Source organism: Hippopotamus amphibius, chromosome 4 (assembly GCF_030028045.1).
Source record: "Hippopotamus amphibius kiboko isolate mHipAmp2 chromosome 4, mHipAmp2.hap2, whole genome shotgun sequence".
NCBI lineage: Eukaryota > Metazoa > Chordata > Mammalia > Artiodactyla > Hippopotamidae > Hippopotamus > Hippopotamus amphibius.
In genome coordinates, this window is record NC_080189.1 from 72,177,318 (window position 1) to 72,205,311 (window position 27,994).

At 35.4% G+C, this 27,994-nt stretch overlaps 1 protein-coding gene across 1 annotated transcript in view; it reads left to right on the forward strand.

Moving 5' to 3' along the window:
• Positions 1 to 27,994, forward strand: part of HDAC9 (histone deacetylase 9) — a 719,791-nt gene that overhangs the window by 657,584 nt on the left and 34,213 nt on the right. Inside the window, exon 24 of the mRNA XM_057730709.1 lies at positions 19,079 to 19,163. Coding sequence (XP_057586692.1) covers positions 19,079 to 19,163 — 85 coding nt within the window. The remainder of the gene's footprint in view (positions 1 to 19,078; positions 19,164 to 27,994) is intronic.

The following is a 27,994-nucleotide window of genomic DNA, read 5'->3' on the forward strand; positions in this document are numbered from 1 at the left end:
TCTTTTCTTTTACTTGATCTAGTCTGCTGTTAAACTCCTTTATTGAATTTTTCAGTTCAATTATTGTATTCTTCAATTCTGTGATTTCTGCTTGGTATTTTCTCTTTTTTATATATTTCCTCTCTCTTTGCTGAAATTGTCACTTGTTCATGCATTGCTCCCTGACCTTAGTGACCATGTTTAGGAATGTTATTTTGAGCACTCTGTGGGGTAAATCACTTGTCTCCATTCCACTAAGATTAGTTTCTGGAGACTTAGCTTCTCTTTTTTTTGGAATATATTCCCCCATTTCTTCACTTTCCTTGACTTTCTTTTTTGGTTTCTTCACATTAGAAAAACACCCACCTCCCCCAGTCTTGATAGACTGGTCTCATTAGGAGATGAACTTTGCCTGTCAGCCTCGCCCAGTCTCCTGGTTACCTCTCAAACCTTTGTGATTTGTCCAAGCCACAGTCTTTGTTGTTAGTGGCTCCCAGTAGTTGAGGGTGTTCCCAGACCTATCAGTGTCCATAAGATGAGAATCACAGTCAGCACCTAGAATTAGGCTGTTTAGAAGCTAGCTGGGAAGTATGCAGTCAACCCCTTCAAAAGAGAAACTGTGAGATGGGAATTTTTGCCATTCCTTCTGCACTGAGCTTGAGTGTGTTGCCATGGGGGGTACTCCTGTGCCCATTTAAAAATTGCTTCTTTGTTTGCTACAGTCCTGTGGGACTTATGAACACATGCCCTACTGGCTATCAGAGCTAGGTGATTTGGAGTCCCATCCTTCAGGTTGCAGACATAAAGTGTGGGCTGCTAGATATGTGAACAGGCTCCTTTCATGGGGACATTTGGTGATTTGGTTTTATTGTTGGAGGGAACCAGAAGAAGAAGACAGGAGGAATGCCCACCAGCTCTTTAAGGATCTGGGAAAAATCACAGTCAGCATCTTGATGTGTACTAATTAGAAGCCAGACCCCTCAGGCAGTAGCTTGTAAAGTACATAGTCAAATCCCTTGCAGAGAAAGACTGGGAGATGAGTATTTGTGCCTGCTCCCTCTGCACTGATCCCTGGAAGGATAGCTATAGTATTTTTTTTTTATAATTTATTATTTTTGGGGGGATACACCAAGTTCAATCATCTGTTTTTATACACATATTCCCGTATTCCCTCCCTCCCTCGACTCCCCCCCACCCTCCCTGTCCCAGTCCTCTAAGGCATCTTCCATCCTCGAGTTGAACTCCCTTTGTTATACAACAACTTCCCACTGGCTATCTCTTTTACAGTTGGTAGTATATATATGTCTGTGCTACTCTCTCACTTCATCTCAGCTTCCCCTTCACCCCCCGCCCCCCCCAAACCTCGAGTTCTCCAGTCCATTCTCTGTATCTGCGTCCTTGTTCTTCTCTTGTCACTGAGTTCATCAGTACCATTTTTAGATTCCGTATATGTGAGTTAGCATACAATATTTGTCTTTCTCTTTCTGACTTACTTCACTCTGTATGACAGACTGTAGGTCTATCCACCTCATTACATATAGCTCCATCTCATCCCTTTTTATAGCTGAGTAATATTGCATTGTATATATATGCCACATCTTCTTTATCCATTCATTTGTTGATGGGCATTTCGGTTGCTTCCATGTCCTGGCTATTGTAAAGAGTGCTGCAATAAACATTATGGTACATGTTTCTTTGGGGATTATGGTTTTCTTTGGGTATATGCCCAGAAGTGGGATTACTGGATCATATGGTAGTTCTATTTGTAGTTTTTTAAGGAACCTCCAAATTGTTTTCCATAGTGGCTGTACCAACTTACAATCCCACCAACAGTGCAGGAGAGTTCCCATTTCTCCACACCCTCTCCAACATTTGTTGTTTCCAGATTTTGTGATGATGGCCATTCTGATCGGTGTGAGGTGATACCTCATTGTGGCTTTGACTTCCATTTCTCTGATGATGAGTGATGTGGAGCATCTTTTCATGTGTTTGTTGGCCATCTGTATGTCTTCTTTGGAGAAATGTCTATTTAGGTCTTCTGCCCATTTGTGGATTGGGTTATTTGCTTTTTTGGTATTAAGCTTCATGAGCTGCTTGTATATTTTGGAGGTTAATCCTTTGTCCGTTGTTTCGTAGGCAACTATATTTTCCCATTCTGAGGGTTGCCTTCTTGTCTTGTTTATGGTTTCTTTCGCTGTGCAAAAGCTTCTAAGTTTCATGAGGTCCCATTTGTTTATTCTTGATTTTATTTCCATGATTCTAGGAGGTGGGTCAAAAAGGATCTTGCTTTGATGTATGTCATAGAGTGTTCTGCCATGTTTTCCTCTAGGAGTTTTATAGTGTCTGGCCTTACATGTAGGTCTTTAATCCATTTTGAGTTTATTTTTGTGTATGGTGTTAGGAAGTGTTCTAATTTCATTCTTTTACATGTTGCTGTCCAATTTTCCCAGCACCACTTATTGAAGAGGCTGTCTTTTTTCCATTGTAGACTCGTGCCTCCTTTGTCAAAGATAAGGTGCCCATATGTGTTTGGGCTTACTTGGATAGCTATAGTATTGATAGTAATTGCCCACATACTTAACAACCGCTTTTTTGTTTGCTGTAGTTCTATGGGATGCAAGAACCCAAGCCCTGTTGGCTTTCAGAGCTAGGTGTTTTGGGAGCCCATTCTTCTGGTGGGAGCCTTAAAAGCTGGGGTGCTAGATGTATAGTCCAAACCCTTCACTCCTTAGGGACAAGCTGGGAGTTGAGGGTTCATGACAAAGGTGTATCTAAGCATTTCCCACCCATTTTGATGTGGGTATTTTCTCATTTGCTCAATATGTAGGAGTCGCTCAGCTAGTTTCTTTCAAGGCAATTGCTCTGTTTGTAGCTATACATTCAGTGCATCCATGGGAGGAAGAAAATTCAGGAGCTTCCTATGTCACCATCTTAGTCTAGACTCTTAAAAATATTTATGAACTCTTTTTTTCTGTCACCATTTGTAAATTCTCTAGGCTGAGAGATATATATTATTTCCATCTTACAGATGGTGAGGATGAGTCTCAAAGAGATTTGAGAAATCCACTCAGTCATGCTGCCAGAATGCAGTAGATCCAAGATTTGAACTTGAATTTACATTGTGAAAGGTCATTCTTTTTTCTTTCACATCACTTAACCAAATTGAAACATTTTTGTGACTACTCTGGAGACTTCAGATCAAATTACCATTAAGTTCACTTCCAGATTAGGAAAAGCTTTTGGACAAATTAATTGCAATTCGACAAATATTTTGAAGTTTACATGCATTCATTAATCTTATCATATCAGTTCATTTATTTTTATAGTAAATGTACAGAATGTTATAGCTGCTTTATATGTTTTGCCTTTTTTCATAAAATCAAAATATTACCCTGGCTTATAAAATAAACATATACAAAATCACTTAAAAAATCTATCATTCATACTGTTCTTTAAAAGTAACTCATGTTTTCATCTGTAGTATTTATAAAGGGGGAAAAGTATATTTTCTTCTGCACATGGAATACATAAAGTTTATTGTCATCATTATCTTATAAACCTATGGTGCTTCAATATGATTACTGTGCTATATTTATTTAAGCAAATATGTACATTTTTAATTTGAAGGAAAACATGAGAGAGAAAACTTGAGCACTGCTCCAGTCTTTACTCTGTAATATTAGACAGCACAGTAACCCAAAAGATGTAGCTATCTGGCGATTAACGTTGTTATTAGCGGACTGCTATTTCGTATCGCACATAGTTCATGGTGTCTAAGATTTTCTAAAGATTAGAATATTTCTGCGATTCCTATGAACAACTAATATCAAACAGAATGTTGAGGTTTTATCTTTTTTGTTGCAATAAAGGAGTGTGAAAATGAATACTACTTCCACCTTATCAGTTAATGTTGGGCTGTTCTATTTGCCTACCAGAGAACATATTTTGCATATTCACCTATATTCTCAAATTACTTATTTCATTTTAAATATAGAAACACTTTACAGAAGTAGACTGGTTTTAATATTTGCATGTAAAGGCTTACACCAGATGTGCAGAAAATCATAGTATGTTGTCGATTGTGGCTCCATTCATGATTGACCTGCCCAGAAAGAAATGTTACCCAGTTGCAAAAGCCAACTGCTTTTCCAACTATGTGAAAGGAAATTATGGATTTCACTGGCTCTATTTGAACACATTCATTTGAATGAGATTCTATCTCTGTGCTCTTGTAATCTCTGCACTTGGCCCACTCCCTTCTTCCAAGGGAGGATTTCCAATAAGGGTGGAATAGTTTTTCCTGTGTTCTCATTCTTTAAAAGATGACTGTATTTCAGAACAGTTGCAAGTCAGTTGTTGGAGTTATGTGTTTTCCTTAATTTATCTGAATTTACTAAAATAGCAAAATGGATGTGTTTTGTACCTTCCTTCCCTTGTACGCTCATTTGACTGGGATGTCTTTGATCATTTTATGATATGAGCTATACATAGAGATCAAAGACACTGTTTTCATAAAGCAATTACTGACATTAGAGGGATGACACCTAAAGTTTGAGACCTATGCCTTTTCTCTACATTTTTAGAAAAACCAGCCTTGAAATAGAGGAAGGGATAAAAGTATCATTGGTGAATCTTAAACATGCCCATGTGTGTATAAATGCTAAAAATTCCAGAAAGTGATAAACTAAATGATTATTTTTGGCTACACTGACTATTTAATCAACTTCAATTATCTGGATGTCTTATAGTAAATTGTATTTAGTTATTATAATACCGTAATTACTACCTGTTCCTTTTCGTTGGCTGTCTTCAATTACCTAAGCACAATCTAAAATTTGTTCATTATGAACTAAACAGGAGAGATTTAAATAATCTATGTCTTTCTGTATTTTCTAGTTGAGATATCTTACGGATATAAGCAAAAATATAGATTTTTCACATGATACTTTAAGGTAATAGATGGATTTGGTATATTGAACTTTGAAAGGTAAATTTTGGTGTGTCAGGTCTATCAATATACAGAGAAACAAAGCTAAGAGAAAGAAGGATTTTTAAATGAAAAAATGAAAGAAAAAGACTTGTGTTGTACATATTTCATTTGAAAAAAGGAAATGAAAATGTAATACTTGAAACAACTTATGAAACAAAAAGTTCTCACTTTCATTGACAATATAATTTATAATCCACAGCCTGGTTTTCTGTATTTTTTTCCAATTCAAAGGTCATCATGACTAACAGCATGACTACATTGAAGTTTTAAGTTTCAGTCCTTTAGAAAAACTAACATATAAGGCATATTGCATGTACCTCACCATTGAAAAAAGTGCATGCATGTTATTTCCATAGTAGTATGTGGTAGGCTTTAGGTAAGAAAATAAAAAAGGATGTCTTTCAGGATACCAATTATTGCAATTTCAAATCCCGTTTTCCCTCCAAACTCCCTTTTCAAGTGATTAATAGGGCAATTATAACTTATTATCTGGGATTTCACTCTTTACAAATAAGAAAATGCAGTAAAGCTTGAGCTTAAAACATTGGCAGAACCTACTCTGGCTTCTCAACACTGAACATGCAATTGAACTCAAATTAGGAAGGTCAAGAAGGGCTTTTTTGAGAGACTCTGCACTTTGTCAGATGTATTTATTCATGTGCAGAGGATTAGAGTTCATAAACATTTTGCCAGTTTTTTGAATGCTATTTCTTTTCCTTGTTGTTCTTGGCCAGGCCATGTCAATACAGCAAAATGCTGCTTCATGTGGCTTATTATCAGCAGAATAATATGTATTACATAACCCAAAGGGATTGTAAAATCAGCAGGAACTCTTGGCTCTGCATCTCAGTGTAGATACATAGATGGGTACTGCAAACTTGATTTTTTAAAAAAATTAAATTATCTGAGTGTTACACCCCAAATAGGCATTTCTTCTTTTTAAATATTTTTTTTTATCATGAAAGTGATCTAGTTAGCAAAACATCTCAACTGTTCTTTTAAGAAATATGCACAAGGTCAGTCAAAATAATATACTATTGGATTAAAACTAATTTGAGCATGGTACAGGAAATTCCTTGAGGCAACTGATTTTGAAGACATACCAGAAGTCCATTTTTTTTCTTTTCCTTGGCAAAGTTCAGAACTTAGATTTATCAGTCCAATCGCTGTGTGATGAATATATTTGAACTTCTTTAATGAAGCACTTAGAAACTCCAGCTTGAGAATTGTAAGAAATTAAAGTGACTATCTAAATGTGAAGAACCAGGTTGTTTGGAATAGCATCAGAGATACCTATATGAAGTCACATCATTTGTTAGTGATGGTTACAGAAACATCTGCGAGGTTCTCAGAGACACTGATTTTGGTTATCTGCATTTGTGCTGGCTGGCAAACAATGTCACAGTTGCTTTAAGGCCAAATTTACCTACTGTTATGCAAAGCCAATTAGCAGCACCCTGGGTTGCTTCCTCTGAAATAAATTTTCTTAAGAGGTGAGAAAAGCTTAAGCAGTTGCCATTCCTAGGGAATTTAAAATGAAAACATTGAAAAACTCAAGATAGGTAAAAGAAAGAAGAGGACATATAGCAGTAAGAGCCTTGAGTAATAAGTTGAGAACATGACCATTAAAAGACCACCTGACAAAACAGAATAAATGATAGTTTTAAGCTTGTTTGAGAAAAAAAAATTGCCGTAGACATGGAAGCTGTTGAGATGATGCTACAGCCTCTGGTACTGAAGGTTCTGCACTTAACATTTGAGTCTATAGTGTGTCTTTTCTTGATCTCCCTCACTCTTATTAAGGTTTGGCTTCTAGGCCTTTTCTCCTTCCCTCTTTTCTCTCCCACTCCCACTCTCTCGCTCTTTCTTTCTTTCCCTACTTGCCTTCCTCTCGCTCTCATTTCTCCTCTTTTTGTAATAACTGCTATCTCCTGTTGACTAGGCTCAGCTGCTTTCATTTGACTTGGATTTCAGCAACAGTGGCTACACTTAGTGACTGTGTGTGTTGATAATCTTTCCAAGATGACTTTTTGCTCTAAAGGTGCTGAAAACGTCTCTTGAATTGACTTAAGTGTTGACAACCACCACTGAGGTGAACTCTTGAGATGTCTTTGTCTGAGTTACTCATCAGGGGTTTGTTTGTATTAGATTTTGAATGGGGAGGTCATTTTACCATCTTTTTCATCCGTCAGATTATGTATGGCTGACTCCATTGGGAAATTGGTGTGAATCTGGGAACGCTTACAGGCTCCTAAATAGTTGCAAATCATGAGTAGAGAACGAGAGAAGTGAATAAAGAGAAATTTGTGAAAATCCAGAATAATGTTTTTCATGGTCTTTTCTTAGACTCTGAAACCTATCCACACTCTGAAAGAGATAATCTAAAGAGTTAAAATGTTTTGGAAAATATTATTTGAAGATATTCTCTATTGTATTGATAGATATAGCCTATGAATTTTTATTTCTTAAAAGCTTATGAGAAGTAGAGCCAAAGTGATTGTGGAGTTTCCTGTTTACCTGTTTTAGCAAATGCCAAATACAGTAGAAGGACAATTCAAAACTCCATCATGCAGATCTTCTGTACTGTTTGTCTTTAGGCTTTTCAGAAGGTGTTAAAGGGAATGTGGGCTGGGAACCTGGACACTTCATAGGGTTCTGGTTACTAATAAAAGAGAGAAAGCATTTCTTTTCAGTGGTGAAGCAAACATGTTATGACATTCATTTATCTGTCTATTCATTCAGTAGTCTTTTATTGGACGTCAATTTTATACCCATAAGTTCTAATACAAGTAAAAGTAAAAGAAATATAAACAAAGTACTTTGGGAGTGTAGTGTAGGACCCTTTATTTTTAACTGTAAGGATGGAGGAATATTTTAATAGAGGAAGTAACTTTTAACTTTGGTCTTGAATAAAAATGATAATTTGACAAGCTAAATTCAAAGCAAATGATTTCTCTCTTGTAGTGGAGATACATAGATAGAGACATTAAGATTTCTTGGAATTGTGGATGGCTCTTTTGGGGGGTTGTTTTTGGCAGAGGAGAGGCGACTTTGAGTGGAGCAAAAGTAAATAACGAGGTTGGATCAGTGGAATGGAATACTGTAAGGAATTAGAATTCCTGTGGAAGACTTGAACAAATGAGTGCCATTCTTTGGGGTAAAATAACAACAAAACAGTGTGTGATTTTTGAGTAAGGCAATCTCATAGAAGAAAACAAAAGTTTATTAAGGAAATAATCATTAGGAACAATTTCAACAAATAAAACAATAGTCTATCAGTGAAATGTTAGAACTGGTTCTTAATGGCTTGTGAGAGCTAGGTGTGCATATTTCTACTCAAATCCGAGTTCAGTGATATCATATTGTTAGCTTGAAATAGGACATGGTGGGAGTATTTAGGCCATGGTGGGAGTATTTACACCATGGAAATCAGCAAATGCTACAAATTACTCCTATTTTTTTGACAGTTAGCTGTTAAACATTTACCACTATACCACTGCTGCATGATATGAAACAGGTCTTCCTAGCAGAAAAGCCAACATTTCGAAAACAGTATAGTAAAAATATCTTTACTTAACCAAAAAATTAAGGAAAAACAGTTTAAAACATGCAAATCAACAGATTGAAATAGAGAAAATAAAAAAGCAAATGAGGGTAAAGACAGAGAAGAATAAAAGGCAATGGAATGTGAGGACTTACAAAATATAACTATCAGATTTAAACTTATTTGAAAAACAGGGACAAGGAAACAGGATTTTTTGCTTGTAAGAGGAATGAAGCCTTTTTTATAACAATTGATGTCTAGACTATGGACATTACTTTAGGAAACTACACATAAAGCACTGACCCTTAAATTACTGAAACTTCAATTTAACATGCACCTTTTAATATATGTTGTATTTTCCTAACTCAACTGTATGGTTTGAAATGTTTTCTCATTATATTGAATATTTATACTCTTATCTCAATGTTTAAACAATATATTGATAGTCTGAATTATCCAACTAATTGTATTCATTATTCTCTTTCTAATAGACCACTATGCCTCCTTCTTTTCACCGTTAAGTTCATTTCTAATTATTTAGCTAGTTATTGCCATAGATGCTAAAATATGCCATTATGGCCAAACTTTCCGTAGTTAAGTATCATGGATATGATAGTGAATAGAGACACGTCCTCATAGTCTTCCTCCTTCCATTCATTGGCCAATATATTGTGTAACCTACATTTTTCTAAGCTGGGGTAGCTTTGGACAAAACTCAACTAATAGAATAATAACTGTGTAATAATCTCAGAGTCTAGCCCATCTGTCCCTCTTATTTTATTAAATGAATTCCTTTAGTATCTCCTGTGAACTGAATGGCCATGACTGTACCATTTGCATCTTGGTCCTCCTGATATTCTCGTAAGACTTATTAGGTTTATATCACTTCTCTTGACTAGAGATGTTTCTTTATTGCTCTGTGATATCACCATTGTCTATGTGAAGGTAAGTTGCAGGCAGACACTGAATAATCTGAATAATATCAATAGTCAGTATAGTAACTTGATTATCAGTAGAATCTATTCTGATTTACTTTTTTTCCCCCCATCTACTTGGTCAAGGATTTTAATGACTCCAAATGAGTAAAAGGGGTTATTTTGAAAATGACTCATGAATCACAATATGGATAAAATTATATCCAGGTTTACGTAAGCAATCAAATTAAACATACGCAACTAATTGCAGGCATCTCTAAGATAATTATTTAAATGATAGTTGAGTTTTAACCACCAATCTCTCCTCATAGGGAATTGAAAATAGTTCATCAGCACGGAAGGTCAGTTCTATATGGCAGCCTGCTTCCCTTATCCTCTTGGTCTTGATTATCATATTCTTCCAAAGTTCCACAGTATCTTTGATCCTGAAAACTGAACCCTTTCTGCATTTTTTTCTGAGTTGCTTTGCATGTTGTAGGGGACTTTCAGTTCCCTTTGTAAGTCAATTTGTGGCCTGTGTCTAAGAATGTAACTTGTTCTTTCTGCAAAATCTATAATCTCACTTTTTTTTTCTTAGATGCACCATAATATAGTAGAAAAAACATGGACTCAAGAACCAGACTTAGTTTCCCTTTTCCCTTATGTCAGAAAACATTCTCTTTCTAAATTGCTTTTAATTATAAGGTATAATATTTATACAGAAAACTGCATTAGACATGAATTTACAACTCAATGAAATATCACAAATAGAACACATATATTATCATCAACCAGGTCAATAAATAGAATAATGTCAGCACTCAGTAGATCACATACACACTTTGCCAATCAGTACTTCCTTTCTCTTTTCTGACAGTAACCAATTTTCTGGTTTCTAACATAAGATTCTAATTTACCTGTTTTTGAGCTTTGTATACATGAAATCATACTCTCTCTATATGTATCTCCTTTTGTTCAACATTGTGAGATTCATCCATGTTTTTTCAGCAAGCTATAGTTTGTTCATTTTCATCATTATATAGTATTAAATTCCATAAAAAGAATTTCCAGGACAAGGTCATGCTTTATTTATCAATTCTACTTTTAATGAATATAGGGAATTTTTCAAGTTTGGGGGCCATTGTGAGCAGTACTGTGATAGTCAGTTTATATACCTTTTTGGGGGCACATTTGTACACACATTTCTGTTGAATATGTGTCTAAAAGTAGTATTGCTAGGTAACGGGGTATGCATGTATTTAATCTTTGTAGGTAATACCAAACTGCTTTCTATAGGGGTTGTCACAATTCATACTCTGTCAGCAGCATATGACTATTTCCATTGTTCTGTATCCTTCAAAAACTTGGTATTAGCAGTCTTTTAAAATTTTAGACACTTCTGTTGTGTGTGTAGTAGTATACATCATGGCTTTGCTCTTCCAGAATATTAAGGAACTAAATCAACTCTTCATGTATTTATTATTTGTACATACCATTTTTGAAGCATCTATTCAAATTTTTGTATACTTTCAGATTGTCACTTTCTTACTGATTTGAGCAGTTCTTTATAGATTCTGCTGTTGGTTTCATATGTTGAAATATCTTGTCTGTCTTTTCACCATCTTCATCATGTCCTTTGATAAATAAAAGTATATTTCAATGTAGTACAATTTATCAATCATTTCCTTTAGGATTAGTTCTTCCTGTATTCTGTTTAAGTTTCTTTCTATATACATAAAATCATGAAAGCATTTCCTCTATTCTCTTCCTAAAGATTTTTGACTTGAATATTTGGATGTGCAGTTCTTCAGGAATTGAATATGTATATGGTATAACGTAGAAGTCAGGTATTTTTTAATGTGGATGTATAGTTGATCAAGTACCATTTATTGAAAAGGCCATTCTTCCCTTATGGCTCAGCAGTGGTATCTTTATCCATATATTCATTTTTTTTCTGCAGGTGTCATTATCTATCCTTGTGACATTATCAGACTGTCTTCACTTACATAGTGTTATAACAATCTTGATATTTAGTAGAAAAATTCTTCCAGTTTGTTTTTCTTTAAGACAGTCTTGGTTACATTTGTCCCCTCTGTGTTTTCATATACAATTTTAGAATCACCTTATGCAGTTTCACAAGACACACATAAATGGATTTGGTTCACCAATAAAAGTAAAGATTATCACATAGTAATAAAAAATGCTATTTAAAGGGACACTTTCTATGATATAGTGATAAAGAAAGTTTGAATATAAAAAATGAAGATTAAAATTAAACTACAGAAACTTACTAAAGGAAAGCTTACACAGCTGTATCAGTATCAGTTAAGTGGGCTTTAAGACAAAAAAGGGACTAGAGATAGAGATGCTTCATAGTGGTAAAATATTCTATTAACTGGTAAGATAAAACAATTCAAAATTATGTTTTAATAACACAGCTTCAAAACATATCAAGCAAAAGCTGAATGAAACAAATGGAAAAATAGTTAATACAACAATCATAGTGACAGACTTTAAGACATCTCTTTTAGTAGCTGATAGAGAAAGAAGACTGTGAAAGGGGGGTGTGTAAAAGACATAAACAGCTTAATAAACCTGCCCTAATTGAAATATATAATAAGCTATACCCAATAACTGTAGAATATCATTCTTCCCAAGGACACATGTAAAGTTTTCAAAAATAGACCATATTTGGGGGTATAAAGCAAGTTTCAATACATTTCAATGAATTGATTTCGTACAGAGTATAATCTTTTATCATAGTGAAACTAAACTAGAATCTATATTACATAACATAAACAAATGGGAAGATATCCCATGTTCATGGATTGGAAGACTTAATATTGTAAAAATGCCCTTTACTATCCAAAGTGATCAAGAGATTTAATTATAATTCCCATCAAAATCCCAATGCTGTAGCATTTTTTACAGAAACAGAAAAAAATCCTAAAATTCATATGGAATCACAAAAGACCACAAATAAAAAAGTATTCTTGAGAAAGAACAAAGTTGGAAGCATCATATGTCCTTATTTCAAAATATATTACAAAGCTACAGTAATCAAAACAGTAGGGTACAGCCATAAAAACAGACATATAGAACAAAGGAACAGAATAGAAAGAAGGAAATAAATCCACACATATATGGTCAACTGACCTTCAAAAGAGTACGAAGAATACAGAATGGAGAAAGGATAGTCTGTTGGACAAATTGTATTGGGAAAACTGGATATCCACTTGTAAAAGAAAGAAACTGGACACTTATACCATACACAAAAATAAATGGGTAATGAGTTAAATACTATAAGATTTCAAACTATAAAAATCCTTAAAAAGAAAATAAGGGTAAACTTTCATGACTTTGGTCTTGGCAATAATTTCATTAATATGACACCAAAAGTACTGGTAACAAAACAGAATAAACTAGTGGGACTACATCAAACACAGAGTAAAAAGGCAATCTATGGAATGGGTGAAAATATTTGCAAACCATATATCTGATAAGGTGTTCATCTCCAAAATATATAAGGAACACTTAACAGCTCAGTAGTAAACCTGCTTTGTAAATGGGCTAAGGACTTAGACATTTCTCCAAAGAAGACATACAAATGGCCAGCAGGTATATAAAAAATGCTTAGCATCACTAATCATCAGGGAAATATAAATCAAAAACCACAATGAGATACCACTTCACATCTGTCAGAATATCAGGATGACTATTATATAAAAAAAAAACCCACAAAGACAACAAGTGTTGGCAAGGACATGGAAAAATTAGAATCCTTGCATTCTGTTAGTGGGGATACAAAATGGTGAAACTGCTATGGAAAACAATATAGAGGACTCTCAAAAAATAATATAGAACTATCATGTGATCCAGCAGTCCCACTTTTGGGTATTTATCCAAAAGAATCAAAACCAGGATCTCAAAGAAATATCAGCACTATGAACATTGCAGCACTATTCACCATTGCCAAGATGTGGACACCAGCTAAATGTTCATTGACAAGTGAATGGATAAGAAAATGTGGTATATACATACAATGAAATAGTATTCAGTCTTTAAAAGGAAGGAAATTCTGCAATATGCAGCAACTTGGATGAACCTTGAAGACATTATGCTAAGTGAAATAATCCAGTTGCAGAAAGACAAACACTGCATGATTCTGCTTATATAAGGTATATAAAATAATCAAATTCATAGAATCAAAGAGTGGAATGGTGGTTGTCAGGGGATGAGGAGAGCGGGAATTGGGGAGTTACTAATTAATGGGCATAGTGTTTCAGTCAAGCAAGATGAATAAACTCTAGAGATCTGCTTTACAACATTGTACCTTTAGTCATTAATAATGTACACTTAAAAAATCTGTTAAGTAGTTAGATCTCGTGTTCTTACTGCAATAAAATTAAATTAAAAAAATAAAGTAAAACAAAATACCAATAATGTAAAATAAAAAGATGAAGTATAAAACAAAACTAAAAAAAAGTAGAAATTTAAATAAAAAGATAATCCGAAAATCTCATATATATGAAGATTTCAAAGTATAATCTCTTGTGTGTCAAAGAAATCACAGTAAAAATTAGTATTTTGAGCTAAACAATTATGAAAATATGAAATATCAAAAGTGTAATGTGTATAAGTTGAATTTAGAGACAAAGCTTTAAATGTATATAATAGAAGAAGGCTTACAATTACAAACAGAAACACAACTCAAGAAATTAGAAAATCAAAGTAACAAATTAAACATGGAGTGAATTAAATATAAAGAAACAAATTAAAACAAGCATACAATATATAAGAATAAAAATGTCAAATTTTAGTTCTTTGAAATATTAACAAAATTGATAGAACTCTAGAAAGACTGGTTGAAAGAAAAGTCATACATTACCAGCACTCTGAATGAAAAAAGGGACTTTACCATAAATTTTAATGTATTAAAAGGACTACAAGAGAATATTTTAAAAACTTCATGTAAAAGAAAATTGAAATTTTATTTGAAGTGGAAAAATTCTTGTAAAAATAAACTGAATCAAAAAGACAGAATTTGAATGCTACTATCATTAATGAAACTGAATCTTCAATACCAAATATACCAACAGAAAACAGCAGGCCCATATAGCTTCACCAGTGAATTCTACTAAAAACTTATACTGATTTAGAGTAAAGGGGAAGATGGGAGGACTTCACATCTGGTTTTTTGAGGCCAGTATAATATTGACACCTAAGCTCAAAAGAACATTATAAGAGAAGAATACTGCAGGAAAATCCTGCTCATAAATATAGCAGTTAAAACCCTAAATAAAATATTAGCAGTTCATCATTATCTTAAAAACCCATAATATAATTGTGTTTAGGCCAAGAATGTAGCATATTAACATTCCAAAATAAGTTGTTATAATTCACCACATTAAGAGAATGAAGAAGAAATATAAGCATTTCAATAGATGTTTAAAAATTAGTTGATAAACACTCAGTGATGAACTACTTTTGGTAAACTGGGAATAGAAGGAGAATTTATTAGCTTGATGAAGGATGTCTACAAGCATCCTATAGTATGCATCAGATTTAAAGGTGAAATATGAGAATTTTTCTTTGAAATAAAAAACATGACAAAGATGTCCACTCTTACTGCTTCATTTTAACATTACACTGGTGGTCCTAGACAGTGCAATAGGGTAAGAAAAAGAAGTTAAAAAATATAAAGAATAAATAAATCTCTCTTCACAGAAGAAATAATTGTATATGTAGAAAGTCTATACAAAATTATTTGTTTATACATTATTGGAATTAATAAATTAGTTTAACAAAAATGATGGATAATTTAAAAAACAAAACATCAATTAAAAATCAATTATTTTAGTTTAAAAATGAATTATCTCTGTTGTTTTTCCTACTCTTTAAGTCTAAAAACATGCCCTGATTACGGCAGGCAACCAAGAGGAAGAACCTATTGCACTTAGGTCTGTTAGCTGTGGAGAGCCAAATGAAAGCTATCTCCCCATGTTTTCTTTCAATTAATCCTTCTTCCATTCATTCAACTTTTTTTTTAATGCCTATTATATACCAGGCTCTATCTTTTCCTTAAATTGCTCATAACAAAATAGAGAATGCCACACATGGCTGACTACAATATAATGTGTAGAGTAAATGAGAATTTGTGTGGAAAGGAGAAAAAGTGGTGGAATCAATTTGCTCTATCAGAGGATTTTAGAAAAAATTTGAGAGCAAGCAATGTTTGTGTTAGTCCTTGAATGATTTAGTAAGGTTTTACCAATTCAAAGAAGGATGGGGAAAATAAAATTCAGAGGGAACAGAATAAATAAATGTATAAGAATGTGAAAATATTTGGCATATTTAGGAAACATAATATAAAAGCTAAGAGTAGTTAGTAGATCCTTTGCGTGGTTGATGTGTACATCTGTCCTCATGTATCTGTTATATTTTGCAAAATCTGTTTAGCTTTTTTTTCTGTTATTTTCTGAATCACGAAAATAAGAGATGATTTTCATGTCTCATAAGTACAAAGTGAGTTTTAAAACTTTTAATCGAGCTTTTCCAAGGATACTCTTGCCTATTTACATAAGTACATCTTAGCCAACTAAAATGATTTTTGATGATCTAAATGATCTGATTCTAAAGAATCTGAAAATTATTTATTCACAACATGATAATGGCTCCAATTTTTACAGTGTTTTAAAATAGCTGTAGTACTTAGAAATTACATGGTATGTGCAAATTAACAAACATCTGAATTGTATCAATATAGTATTGCAACTCTCTGTAAAAGATGTAGAAAAATAAATATCCTTGTACTGAGTCTGAAAATTTATATAAAGAATTGCTGTAAGTAATGATTGCATTTAGATATAGGAAACCTAGATGAGAGCTTCAAATGTCAAGAAGTTGCGTTAAAATCATCTAGTGTATCTTATAACTCTGTTATTACTTGATGGAATTGTGCAACAAAGATGGCATGTTGGGTGTGTCATATTTCTACATCTATATCTGTTTTATCTTAGTATAACTTTTGCATGCAGAAGTTCTCTGGTTTGCATAAATTATTCCTTATTCATCTTTTAATAGCTTTCACTAACATTGATTAGCCTCATTGCCAGTGTTTTTGCTACATCTTATCAGCCAAACTAAATATAAAACACAGCTTTACTGTATATTCTTTTTTTTTGCTCCAAATTTATAAAATATGACTATTTGTTTAATATTATTTTTATTACAGTTAGTTATTAGATTTTACCAATAATGACCAATGCTCATAAATATTTATTAAATAGATGCTTCAATCAGATGTTTTTAGTGCTTATAATTGTGAATTATTAAATCGACAAACTCTTTTAGAAAAGACAACTCAATTCTGTGGTCCCACTATACAAGGTTTTAATTTTATGAAAACAGTCTCTAAATGCTGCTTGCCTTCTTGCCAACTGAGAGTATTACCCATTGCCTTCTCGGCAGAGCTACTAGAGAAAAAATAAAGAACCTACATTGAGAACTTTCTGAATTCAGCTCTGTCTGTGTGTATACACTCAAAATGAAACAAATTGGGGCAATTTACTGAAGGTTAAATCCTCTAAATGACATTCACCTAAAACAGGCAGGGAAATGGTTTGGGAGGCTTAAATTATCAATGTAATTGCCTTAATTCTCTAGGTTGCTTTCATAAGTAGACACAACTTTATCGTATCTAACTGACGATTCCAAATTGGAGGTTTAGGGTTGTTTGTATTTTTACACTCAACACCCTGAATCACGTTTACTTTCTACATAACCCAGGTCTTAAAAATAGCCCACAGACCTAATGTGAGAGCGTTCCAGAAGTGAGGTTTTTACGTTAATGATCTGCCTGTAGCTTTCTTTCCAGTAGCTAGCACCTTTCAGTTTGTCAGCATTTTTACCCTGAAGTCGCAGGAAAGCTTTTTTAAGAACTAAATATGTTATTACCTTGTGCTTTTGCTCTTAAGTATTCGAACAGAGAGTGATATTTCAGAACATTTTATTAGTAAAGTCTACCTGATTTCTGTTAAAATTTTTCTCTAACCCCTGAGACAGAAGTGAAAGGAAAGATTATTTATGAGCAAGGTGGCTCAACCCTGTCTAATTGTTGAGTAAGAGTTTTCCAAGTTACCTTGCCTTTATGATTCAGGAGTTCTTCTGAGTTAAGAGGGTGTTACTAATATAACATATTTTTGAAGATACTATCTGAAATACCAGATTTTTTAAAAATGATTTTAAACAAATTTTAAGAGTTTCAGATTTCAGAACCTTTCACTGATACTGTGGCGGGGTTTTGTTGTTGTTGTTTTTTTGTTTTTTCATTTTTTTTCCTCTCACCCATCTGTATTGCAAGTAAACCTTTTGATGTTTTAAAGTTTTTCTTTGGCAGCTAAGAAAAACACTCTGGAAAGTTATATTTAGTGAATTTACCCATATATAAATATCCCTGAGCTAGTCTGTTATCCTATGGCATCTGGAAGAAAGGTGCTATTGTTTTAGATTCCATGATTGAAGTATAGAATAATCAATTCAGAGAGATCCTGGGGGGAAGATTCACTCACATATGCTGTGGAAACTTGGAATCCCTGAGTTTTTTAGTTTTTTTTTTTCTACAGATGAAGAGACATAGATGAGTTCATGGTTTAGCACAATGTCTAGTGACATCGTTTCCCATTCTTGCCATATGATAGTTTGGCATATTTGAGACTACCGATTTTAAATTTTCTAAGAAAACACTTTTGTTGTTGTCAATCCCTTTTTACTATTACTTTCCTTGCTTTCTGGGTCACAATAGCTGGACAGCTATTTTGTTTGCAAGTGCTCTGGCTATGCACTTTGTCTTGCTCCACACCAAGCCACATCACCAAGGTATTCCCAGGGATGCATCATCAGATTTAGTTCTGCCAGAACACTCCATAAATTATTTAAAACTCTTCTTCATTTCTTCCAAAAAGTGTTTGCGGACCTTCCCCATGAAAAATCAGTGTAATTCCAGAAGATCAGGATAGATTTGCGAGACAGGAATTTGTCCTATGCTTCCACATGGATATCTGCATAGATGTGAATAAAGTGGAAGTTAAATGAAAACATACAGTTATTTTACCTTTGAACATTTTCTCTACAACTTATTCAATAGCAATTGAATAAGAGCAGCTATGTCTCGTGGCTTTCTATGGCTTTTTTTTGACACTGTGAGTGTCCAAAAGTGTAAGGTAGTGAAGTGTAAAAACACTGGAAAAGTATGGATAATAAACTGCCCACCTTCTGTCTATTTCAACTTCCCTGAGGTTTTGTTTGCAGGGCCCAGCTGCATATACAGACATGATGGAATTTGATTTGTGAGGAACCTACAAAAATTACACAAATAACTCGGATTTTTAATGAATAATACACAGACATGCACCTGCTTCAAGGACTTCACAGATTAGTCTTGTGACCAATAGAAAAGCCCCTTGGAATTCAATTACATTGCTGCAAAACAGAAAATAAAACTGGCTACACTTTTGGAACTGATGTCAGCAAAATATTAACTACTTCTTGGAGCAGCCTTTTTTTTTAGGTTGTATCAATTTTTTTTGCTTTTGTCAAACTTACTATAAAGTCATAATGTTCTGCTCATATTATTATTTACTATTCTTGCAGCTGGAGCCACTTGCAGAAGATATTCTCCACCAAACTCCGAATATGAATGCCATTATTTCTTTACAGAAGATCATTGAAATTCAAAGTATGTCTTTTCATTTTTTTAATATTTCTAACAAGGTACTAATTAAACTTGTATTGAGAATTGGAGCACATGAAAAATATATTTGAGTTTCTCAGATATAAGGAATATATTTAAAGTAATTATAATTTGCACATATTATGTATTCATACCTAAATGTGTTATTGCCTTGCTCTTAATGTGGCAATCTTATACTGATAATGAAATTCAGAGACTCTAGATTTAGAACGTTGCTTTTCTCATATTTTCCAAAAGTGTGTAGATTTTTTTCCATTACTGCCACTAGGTATCTACTCAGAACAATGAAATTAACATAGAAATTGTGATTACATTGTCCAGTCTTAACTGAGGTAAGTTATCTCCTAGTGATGTTGGAATTCACCAATCATTTACTGGTTTTAAATCTATCAAGAGAGGGAAAAGTTTGTGAGAAAGCCTACTAGAAAATCCAGCTGAACAATAAAGGAAAGTTAGAGACTTATTTACTATCCAATTCCTTTCACATCACTGTTACTTTATCAGGAATTATTCTTTTTAAATGATAACACTTGAGTGTGTGTGCATACACACACATACACACTCTGAAAGCAAGCACAAATTAACATGAAAGCACAAATGGGAAAACCAAGTGGCAAATTAAGTGTGAAGGAGGATCGGAAAACCCTTAGCTTTGCTACTCTTTTGTAGAAGCATTTTTTAACACCTCAGGAGAATACCACTCATCTATCTCTCTGAGGCCTTGTCTCGGCTTGCTCAGTAGTAATTTGGAGATATGGTTATGACTGGGGTTCTATGTTATCCATTCATCTGGTGCTTATTCAGTCTAATCTAATACCTCATTAAGGTCATCAATAGTATAAAAAATATCTACTTTTTACACATATGATTCTTTTTTTCTGAGTATTGTTTTGCTGTTATACATACAGATTATTAAAATTATTATTCTTATGTATATGATGGTCACATCATTTTCAATAAGCATTCTTAAGTACTTATTACATGTTGATATGTGATAACTTGAACACTTACCAAGGCAAGGCACAGAAGAGGAAAAAGGCAGGGTTTCTAGCATTAGGAAGTTTACAGTCCAGTGAGAGGCACTAAAATAGATCATTTTAGTAGAACTCACAACATGCACTAAGATCATGGACAAGAAACAGTCCTTTTCTTAAGTTCCTTTCAGCCAGAAGGAGAAGTACTGGAAAGTGAGGAAGGTTCAAGGAAGGTTTGAGGAAGGTTCCTTGGCAGTGATAGGGCCTGATCTTAGTCTTAACATCTTGATACCGACCAGAGTACTTAGCCTCCTTAATCAATAGGAATTAATAAGAGGCCAGACAAGAAATTCAGGCAAGGCTTTATTGGGGCCCCTGCTGCAGCAGAGGGGAGCGAGAACAAACAATAGGTTCCCGTGCTTGCTAATTCGATGAGTGGTGGGGACAAGCTTGTTCTTTATATGGGGTGAGGGTAGGGGTGTGTCCAGGAGTCGGGCTGGAGTGGTGCCTTAGACATATTGCCCGCCCCTTAGGTGGTGTTGTGTGCAGGCGGCATGCTTAGTACCTTGCTTTTGCTCCTGACCCCCTGCTTTTGCTCCAGTCTCTTCAAAAGTGGCAGACGGATTTTTTGGTTCCTTTGTATCTTTGTCCAGAATTTGCCCCAACTGCACGCAATTATTTTTAGTCCCATTTTTTAGTCCCATGTAATTTCTTTGTATTTGGTTGCTCGAGGAGAGGTATGTCCAGGTGCAAGCATTGCAGCACTGCAGCAGAGGGTCCCAGGTCCCAGCCTGTCTCAGTCTGAACAGGACTTTGACCAGATGAAGAAAAGGTGAATGTTTTGAAGGAAATAACAGAAGCAAATGATTCAATGATCACATATATGTAAAAATTCATGGTTTATATATGTCTTTAGAAACTGTACTGTTGTCTTTTGCATTGGATCTAACTTGCCAGCAATGACTTTCCATTGCATGATGCTTTTCCTTTCACCACTGACATTTTTGAGTGACTCGTGAAGTCTGCTTCAGCCAAACAAACCTGTTTGACTCTTGAAAATGATTCACTATACTATCAAAATTTGCTGTTTGAGAATTCTGCCCCTGTGGGTTGTGACTCTGTCTTCTGCTCCAAAATGCATTTCAAACACCCAACACTGACCATTTCCCCTTTTTAAAACTCTATTTCCTCCTAAACCCATATTGAAGATTCCACCCAGAGCTTGTTAATGCAATACTTCCATAAACTCTCTGTGCTAACATGCAGATTTTAAGTGCATTTTTATTTAAAATTTTTCTATTATTTGAATTTTTGTGTGTTTTATGGTCTTTCAGTCGTGGTTCCTTAATTATATGAGAATCATCAGGAGGATGGAACCATATCTTCTCACCCCTGCTTGTACCTGCAGGCAGGGTTGGTGCAAGGGAGAAGGTTTGAAGTGCATAGGAGCCTGGGAATTGAGAGTTGGCAGATTCGAGCAGGAATGGTTTGAATAACTCTTCAAGGCCCTAGGGAACCAAAACTTGAATCAAAGAGAGCTTCTGAAGGAGAATTCCTCTTTCTGAGTCATGGATACAGTGTAGGGTATAGTGGGTACTGTTGTTGGCTACTCGGTAATTATATGTTCCTCATATCTACTCAAAAGAAGCCTGGTTTTACCCATGAATCTTTGCCATCAGATACCAGAGGAGCTGCTCTTAGTCTAAGGCTAAACTTGTCAACCTGCTTACCAGTGATTAGTTAAGGAATGGGTACATGACCCAGTTCTGGCCAGGGAGAATCAGGGCTGGCTTCATGGGCTTTCAACCAGTGTAGTCACACGGACCCCATGCTTAGAAGGGCCCTACACATGGTTTAATGCTATTACTCTTGCTGCCTTAAAATTCTCACTAAGTTTTTGAACAAGGAGCTCACATTTTATTTTGCACTTAGCCCTGCAAATTATGTAGCCAGTCCTAATGAAATCAAGTTGCTAGTGATGTAAAAAATATTTACCAAAAAAGACTGAGTAGCAGCATCACCTCAAGGAGGACTCAAGTTGTGATTGAGAAGGAACTGATTGGTGGGTTGAGGTTGTAAAAGGAAAGATAAACACAAAATGACAGTGATCTCTCTCCAGTTGGGACATAGGGTGAAAATCTGGACAGAGAAAGTGGTTCCCTACTATGGCTTTGACCACTGTGTATTACATTTTTATGTGTTTCTCTGGATTGTGTATCTTTGGGGCTACTCTTCTAGGCTAAAGAAACAGAAGGGGGCTGCATAAAGTCTATAAAGCAATAAAATAGCGGTATTTCAGAGTAACAAACTTCATAATGGCTTGGAAAACCAAAATGGTGGGTACCTGACTTACCAAGCAATGCTATATTTCTTTAAAAACTATAAAATTGTACTCTCAAGTTTACTGTTCTCTGTTTTGTGACACTTGCATGTCACATGCTCCTGTAGAATCCAGGCCCTTGATTAGGCTCCCCATTTTGCCTTTGGTGGGGAAAGTAGTCAGGACTCACTAAAACTTTGTGGATCCCAGTGCAAAAGGAAAATGTGTGAATGCTTCCTTGTTAAAAAGTATTAACAGTGGCATATATATACAATGGAATATTACTCAGCTATAAAAAGGGATGAGATGGAGCTATATGTCATGAGGTGGATAGACCTACAGTCTGTCATACAGAGTGAAGTAAGTCAGAAAGAGAAAGACAAATATTGTATGCTAACTCACACATACGGAATCTAAAAATGGTACTGATGAACTCAGTGACAAGAACGAGGACGCAGATGCAGAGAATGGACTGGAGAACTCGAGGTTTGGGAGGGGGCGGGGGGTGAAGGGGAAGCTGAGACGAAGCGAGAGAGTAGCACAGACATATATATACTACCAACTGTAAAGTAGATAGCCAGTGGGAAGTTGTTGTATAACAAAGGGAGTCCAACTTGAGGATGGAAGATGCCTTAGAGGACTGGGATGGGGAGGGTGGGGGGGACTCGGGGGAGGGTGAGGGGGGGAGTCGAGGGAGGGAGGGAATATGGAAATATGTGTATAAAAACAGATGATTGAACTTGGTGTACCCCCCAAAAAATAATAAATAAATAAATAAAATTAAAAGAAAAAAAAAGTATTAACGATTTCAAGAAGATGCCAGCAGAGCTTTGAACCAACATGAGAGCCCTTCTGAACATGGGGTCCTTTGCAACTGCACAGGTTGCCTGTTTATGAAGCTCGCCTTGAAGGTAGCCTTTGCTTAGCAGGGGAAACTCCTCTTCACATGTCTTTGAGTGTCAAACAGGTGCCTCCTTTCAACTTTAGGAGTGTTCGAATTTCAGCTCATCTCCTAGCCCAGGTTCAGAAGAATTCTTTTGTGCTAGGGTTTGGGACTACAGTATCAGAAAAGTATGTAAATGTTGGGAAGCAGGCCTTGTAGCATGTGGGAAACATTCAGGCAAGTTCTTAGAGAGCCTTGTCCCAAGGCAGAAGGCAAGGTGCTGACAGGCCTTATGTGAATTTCTCTTTGAGAACTGAGCCCCCCAGCTGAGGGTATGCAGGTGCTGGAGGCTGTGATTAGCATTGGCCCTTTGCCTGGCCACATGTATGTGAGTATTTTGCAGCAGGATCATCCCTGTTGTCCTGTCCTTGTTTATGTTACTCATTTAGCTGAGAAGAAAGGCCTCACAGAGCAACAACAGGGCAACTATTTCTCTTGACAGGTAAAGACCCCCACTTCCCCCAACTCAGGATCTGGTTTCATCTTGAGAGGGTGGGTATATACAAAGATCAACCATCTTTGAAATGACAAATGAGAGGTGTGGTCAAGAGGCTTCATGTTTGCACATGCTCTTCACTCTGCTAACAAAGTCTTCTGCCTCATCCCTATTAAGTTCTCAAGACTTAGCTCGGATGTTATCTCTTTTGGGAAGCCATCTATGAATCCTCAATCATCTCTATTCTAGATTAGGTACATTTCCTGGGTGCTTTCATGGCAGAGATCGTTTTTGCTGATATTCTTTGTTTTCAATAGCTGTATCCTCTGCACAGTGTCTGGAACGTAGTAGGTGCTCTGCAAATGCTTGTTGAATCAGTGAATCAGCCAGTATGTTAATATTTGCCACACTTTTTTTCCTTAGCCAAGATTGACTTTTTAACTAAGGTTATACTCTTTGGTTAGCTCATGCAGAGCAAGAGATTAAGAAGTGCAGGCAAAATATATATGAGAGCCCATTTCTTCACTCTCTTCAACAACCCACAATGATGAATCATTTCTAAGTTAGAAAGAACATGGATTGCTTGTGAGCTACCATATCTATTGCTAAGCTTGGAATGGCACTTGTAAGAGTTGACTGGCTGGCTGTAATCACCAACAAGCAATGCCAGGTAAAAGTCAGCAAAGAGTAGGATAAAGGACCCTCATAAGTAAATATCCTTTTCTGAAACCCATCCTAACAACTCACAGTCCGTTAAACTCTTACCTTCTTCTACTTAGTATGGTGAGAAGCAAGATTCCCAAATGTCATGTTTTACACCAGTCCTGGCCCATGATAACATTTTCACTGATTTTGAAGGGAAGAAACATGAAGTGAGTTTTCCATAAAACTGAATTTATTTCATTTGAAAGACTATAATTTCAAGTTTGAAAAACATATAATGAGTGATATTGATATTGATTTGTGAAACCTCAAAATATGAAAACCACAAGTATATAGTCATGGTTTCCTTTTATTTATTTAAATTTTTTAGTAAGAAGAGTACTCCTTTTAAGTGTCAACCAATTTTGTAGACCTCCTGCGTGATAATAGTGATAATCATAGTATCTTTTGATTTGTGGATCAAGAAAATATATACGTACACAAGGATTTGAGGATTCTTGTAAAATTTTGCTGCAATCCTCCAGTGGTTTGCAGCTGATAAGTTGAAAAACACTAGCATAGAGGATTTTAAAATGATGTGAATTTCAGTATAATCCTCACCAGCCATGTGATGATGAGCTAGCCACTTAACTTTCCTGTGGAATTTCCAGAGGAATGAAAAGACATATCACCATGCTACTTTTCTAAGCTGGCGCTACTGTGGTAACAATATGGCAAGTCAGAAGCAGAGTCACAAAAGAACAGTAGGAAGTGTTTCCCTTTATCCCCACTTTCATCTTTTTCCCACTCTGGGAATTCTTCCCTTGTTTAGTAGGCTGGAGTCTTCTTAGAATTCCTTATTATGCCAGCCACAGAAAACTGGTGATATAGGCCAGAATGAGGAAGGGACAGTATTTGCAATGTCACCATATGTTCTTGTCAAACTTGTTGTATATCAGTGGAGGAACAACAGCTCTGTCTCCTGCATATAAAATTTGTCAGTGTGGCTAAATTGATCTGTATTTCTTCAACGTCACACTTACAAGGGACATGCAGTATTATTTAGCGCAATGAGAATTGCATTTATGGTCTTAATTTATCCGACTTGTGAGACAAACATGAAAAGGGATATGATTTTCTTATTGCAGGAGAATACACCATGTACCTATGTAATTGACTACAAGTTAGTCAGTTATTCACGTGGTTCAGGCAGCTGCAATGGGCAGAGCACACCCTTTCACCCATTCTAGAGAAAAAAAATGAAATCAGATTTTCTCTGGGAGATCAGAGCAAGTATAGTTGATACCATCTCCTTGTCAGAACTCTGCTTATGTTTTTATATGTGTTATTGAGTGAATGACTTCCTCCTCCTCTTCCTTTTTTGTTATTCTTTCCTTCTGCTCTTCCTCAACACATTCTTCTCCTTCTCCCCCTCTTCCTTAATCTGCTCCTCTTATTATTAATTCTTATATCCTCTGCTCCAGAAACTACCCTTAAAAGTAACAACTGATGTTGGAAACAAAGGAATGTTAATTTTGTTGATTTCATTTCCGCTCTATTTCCAATGGAGATAACTGCTGATAAAAATAAAATACAGACACTGCTGATGTTGTATGAGAGTGGATAATCAGAGAAGGTGCTATCCATTTCTCTTGGTGATTAAGAGATCTGGATAGTAACTGATGAAAAAAAAGCTATTAAAGTAAGATAAAAGCAATAAAAATTAATAAAAATAAAGATAAAACTTGCTCTAAAGATGACAGCCATTTTCTTATTTTATGTGAAATATCATTCTTAGCTGTCTCCTTCCATTACTTTAATACCCTCTACATATACCTGCTTCCCAAGGAGAAAGGGCATTTACATCAGACAATCCAAGAGAAAATCAGATTGTTTCCAAGCTGAAAGGAATTTGTATGTATCTCTTGTTGGGAGGAAATTGTCCAAGATTTTGACCTCATGGGGCTATGCACATAGATTAAAGGGTTTTTTCCCCAGATTGCAATAAGCGCTGAATAAATCATTTCATGAGCTCTCTAACTTCTTGACTCCACACCGAAATGCTAACCCACACTCAGTTTTTCTTTTCCCTTTTTGTCCCTTCTTGTTTTGGTTTTGTACCTTTTTTCCTTATCTCTCTGTCTTTCCCTCTCTCCTGCATCTCCATCCTATTGAGACCCAGGGGAGAAGAACAAGAGATATGCACAATGTTGAAAATGAGTTTTTAACCTCATAAGGATTTAATGATTTATTTCAAGCAGGGAAGGAACATGGCCAAACCTGCATTTCAAGAGATCACTATGCCTGCAGTAGGACAGGAGATTTAGCAGGACTTACTGTCAGAAGTGAGCAGTTTAATTCAGAAGTAGAGTTGGCTTGGTATAATAATTAATAGGCATGGAGAGGATTAATGATTTCTAAGTTTCAGGCTTGGACAACAGAGTAGGTAGCGGTATCAACTTCTTGTGATGGCGAACAGTGGAGGAAGAAAAGGTTTGAAAGGAAAGATGAATATTAGACTTAAGAAAAAGAAACTGCTAATTGAAAGGCTTATAATTTGGGGGGCCCATCTTAAATATCAGTTTTCTGCACAGTGATGTTATGGAGGGATATTGGATGAAATTATTTACACAATGCAAACCCTGTAAGCTGTTAGCAAATAACGATTACTGAGTATTTTCAATGTGCTAGACACTGTTCTAAGCATTCATTAATATAAGTTAGCTCATTAATCTACTTAACAACCCTATGAGGTAGGTACTATTTTCATTCCCCTTTACAGTCAAGTAAACAGAGGCACATCTAGGTTAAATACTTTGCAAGGTCATATAGTTACTAAATGGACAAAATCAAGCTCATAAATCAAGCATTCTAGCTCCAGTCTGTGATCTTTGCCATGATGTCATTCTAGCTCACAAAGAAATTCATTCCTTTTGGAATTTTTATATGAACTTTTTCCTGTTTCATCCAAAAGTGACAGGTTTGGGGGAAATCAATTACACTGAAGATTTGGAGTTTTGGGCATTCTGGTTAACTGAGGTTTATCCACAGTTAGCTCTGGAAGGGCAGTGCCAAACAGCAAGGAGTCATGGAGCTACGAATCCACTTTGGAGCCCCTTGTAAACTTGCAAAATACATCTAATCACAAAACAATGCAAGGATTGGCAGAATTTCAAATCCCTGCCCTGTTGAGTTTAAAACCCTGACTCTTGTCAGGTGTGAGCTGCTATTTGTCATAGATTTTTTGGCTTTAGACAGAGGCCCTGACGTTGCAGCCCTGGGCCAGGCCGACCTTCATTGAAGAAAAGCAGCGTTAGACATTTTCCCACTATTAACCCCGCCAGCCCTTGCTTGTATCAGAGCCAGGTCAGCCTTGTACACATGGCTTTTTGAAAGTTGATTTTGAACTTATAATTAACCATTCTCTTGAAATGTTGAGACTCTGATTATTGTTTGGTGGAGCGCTAATACTAGAATATACCAGAATTAAAGGGAAAATCA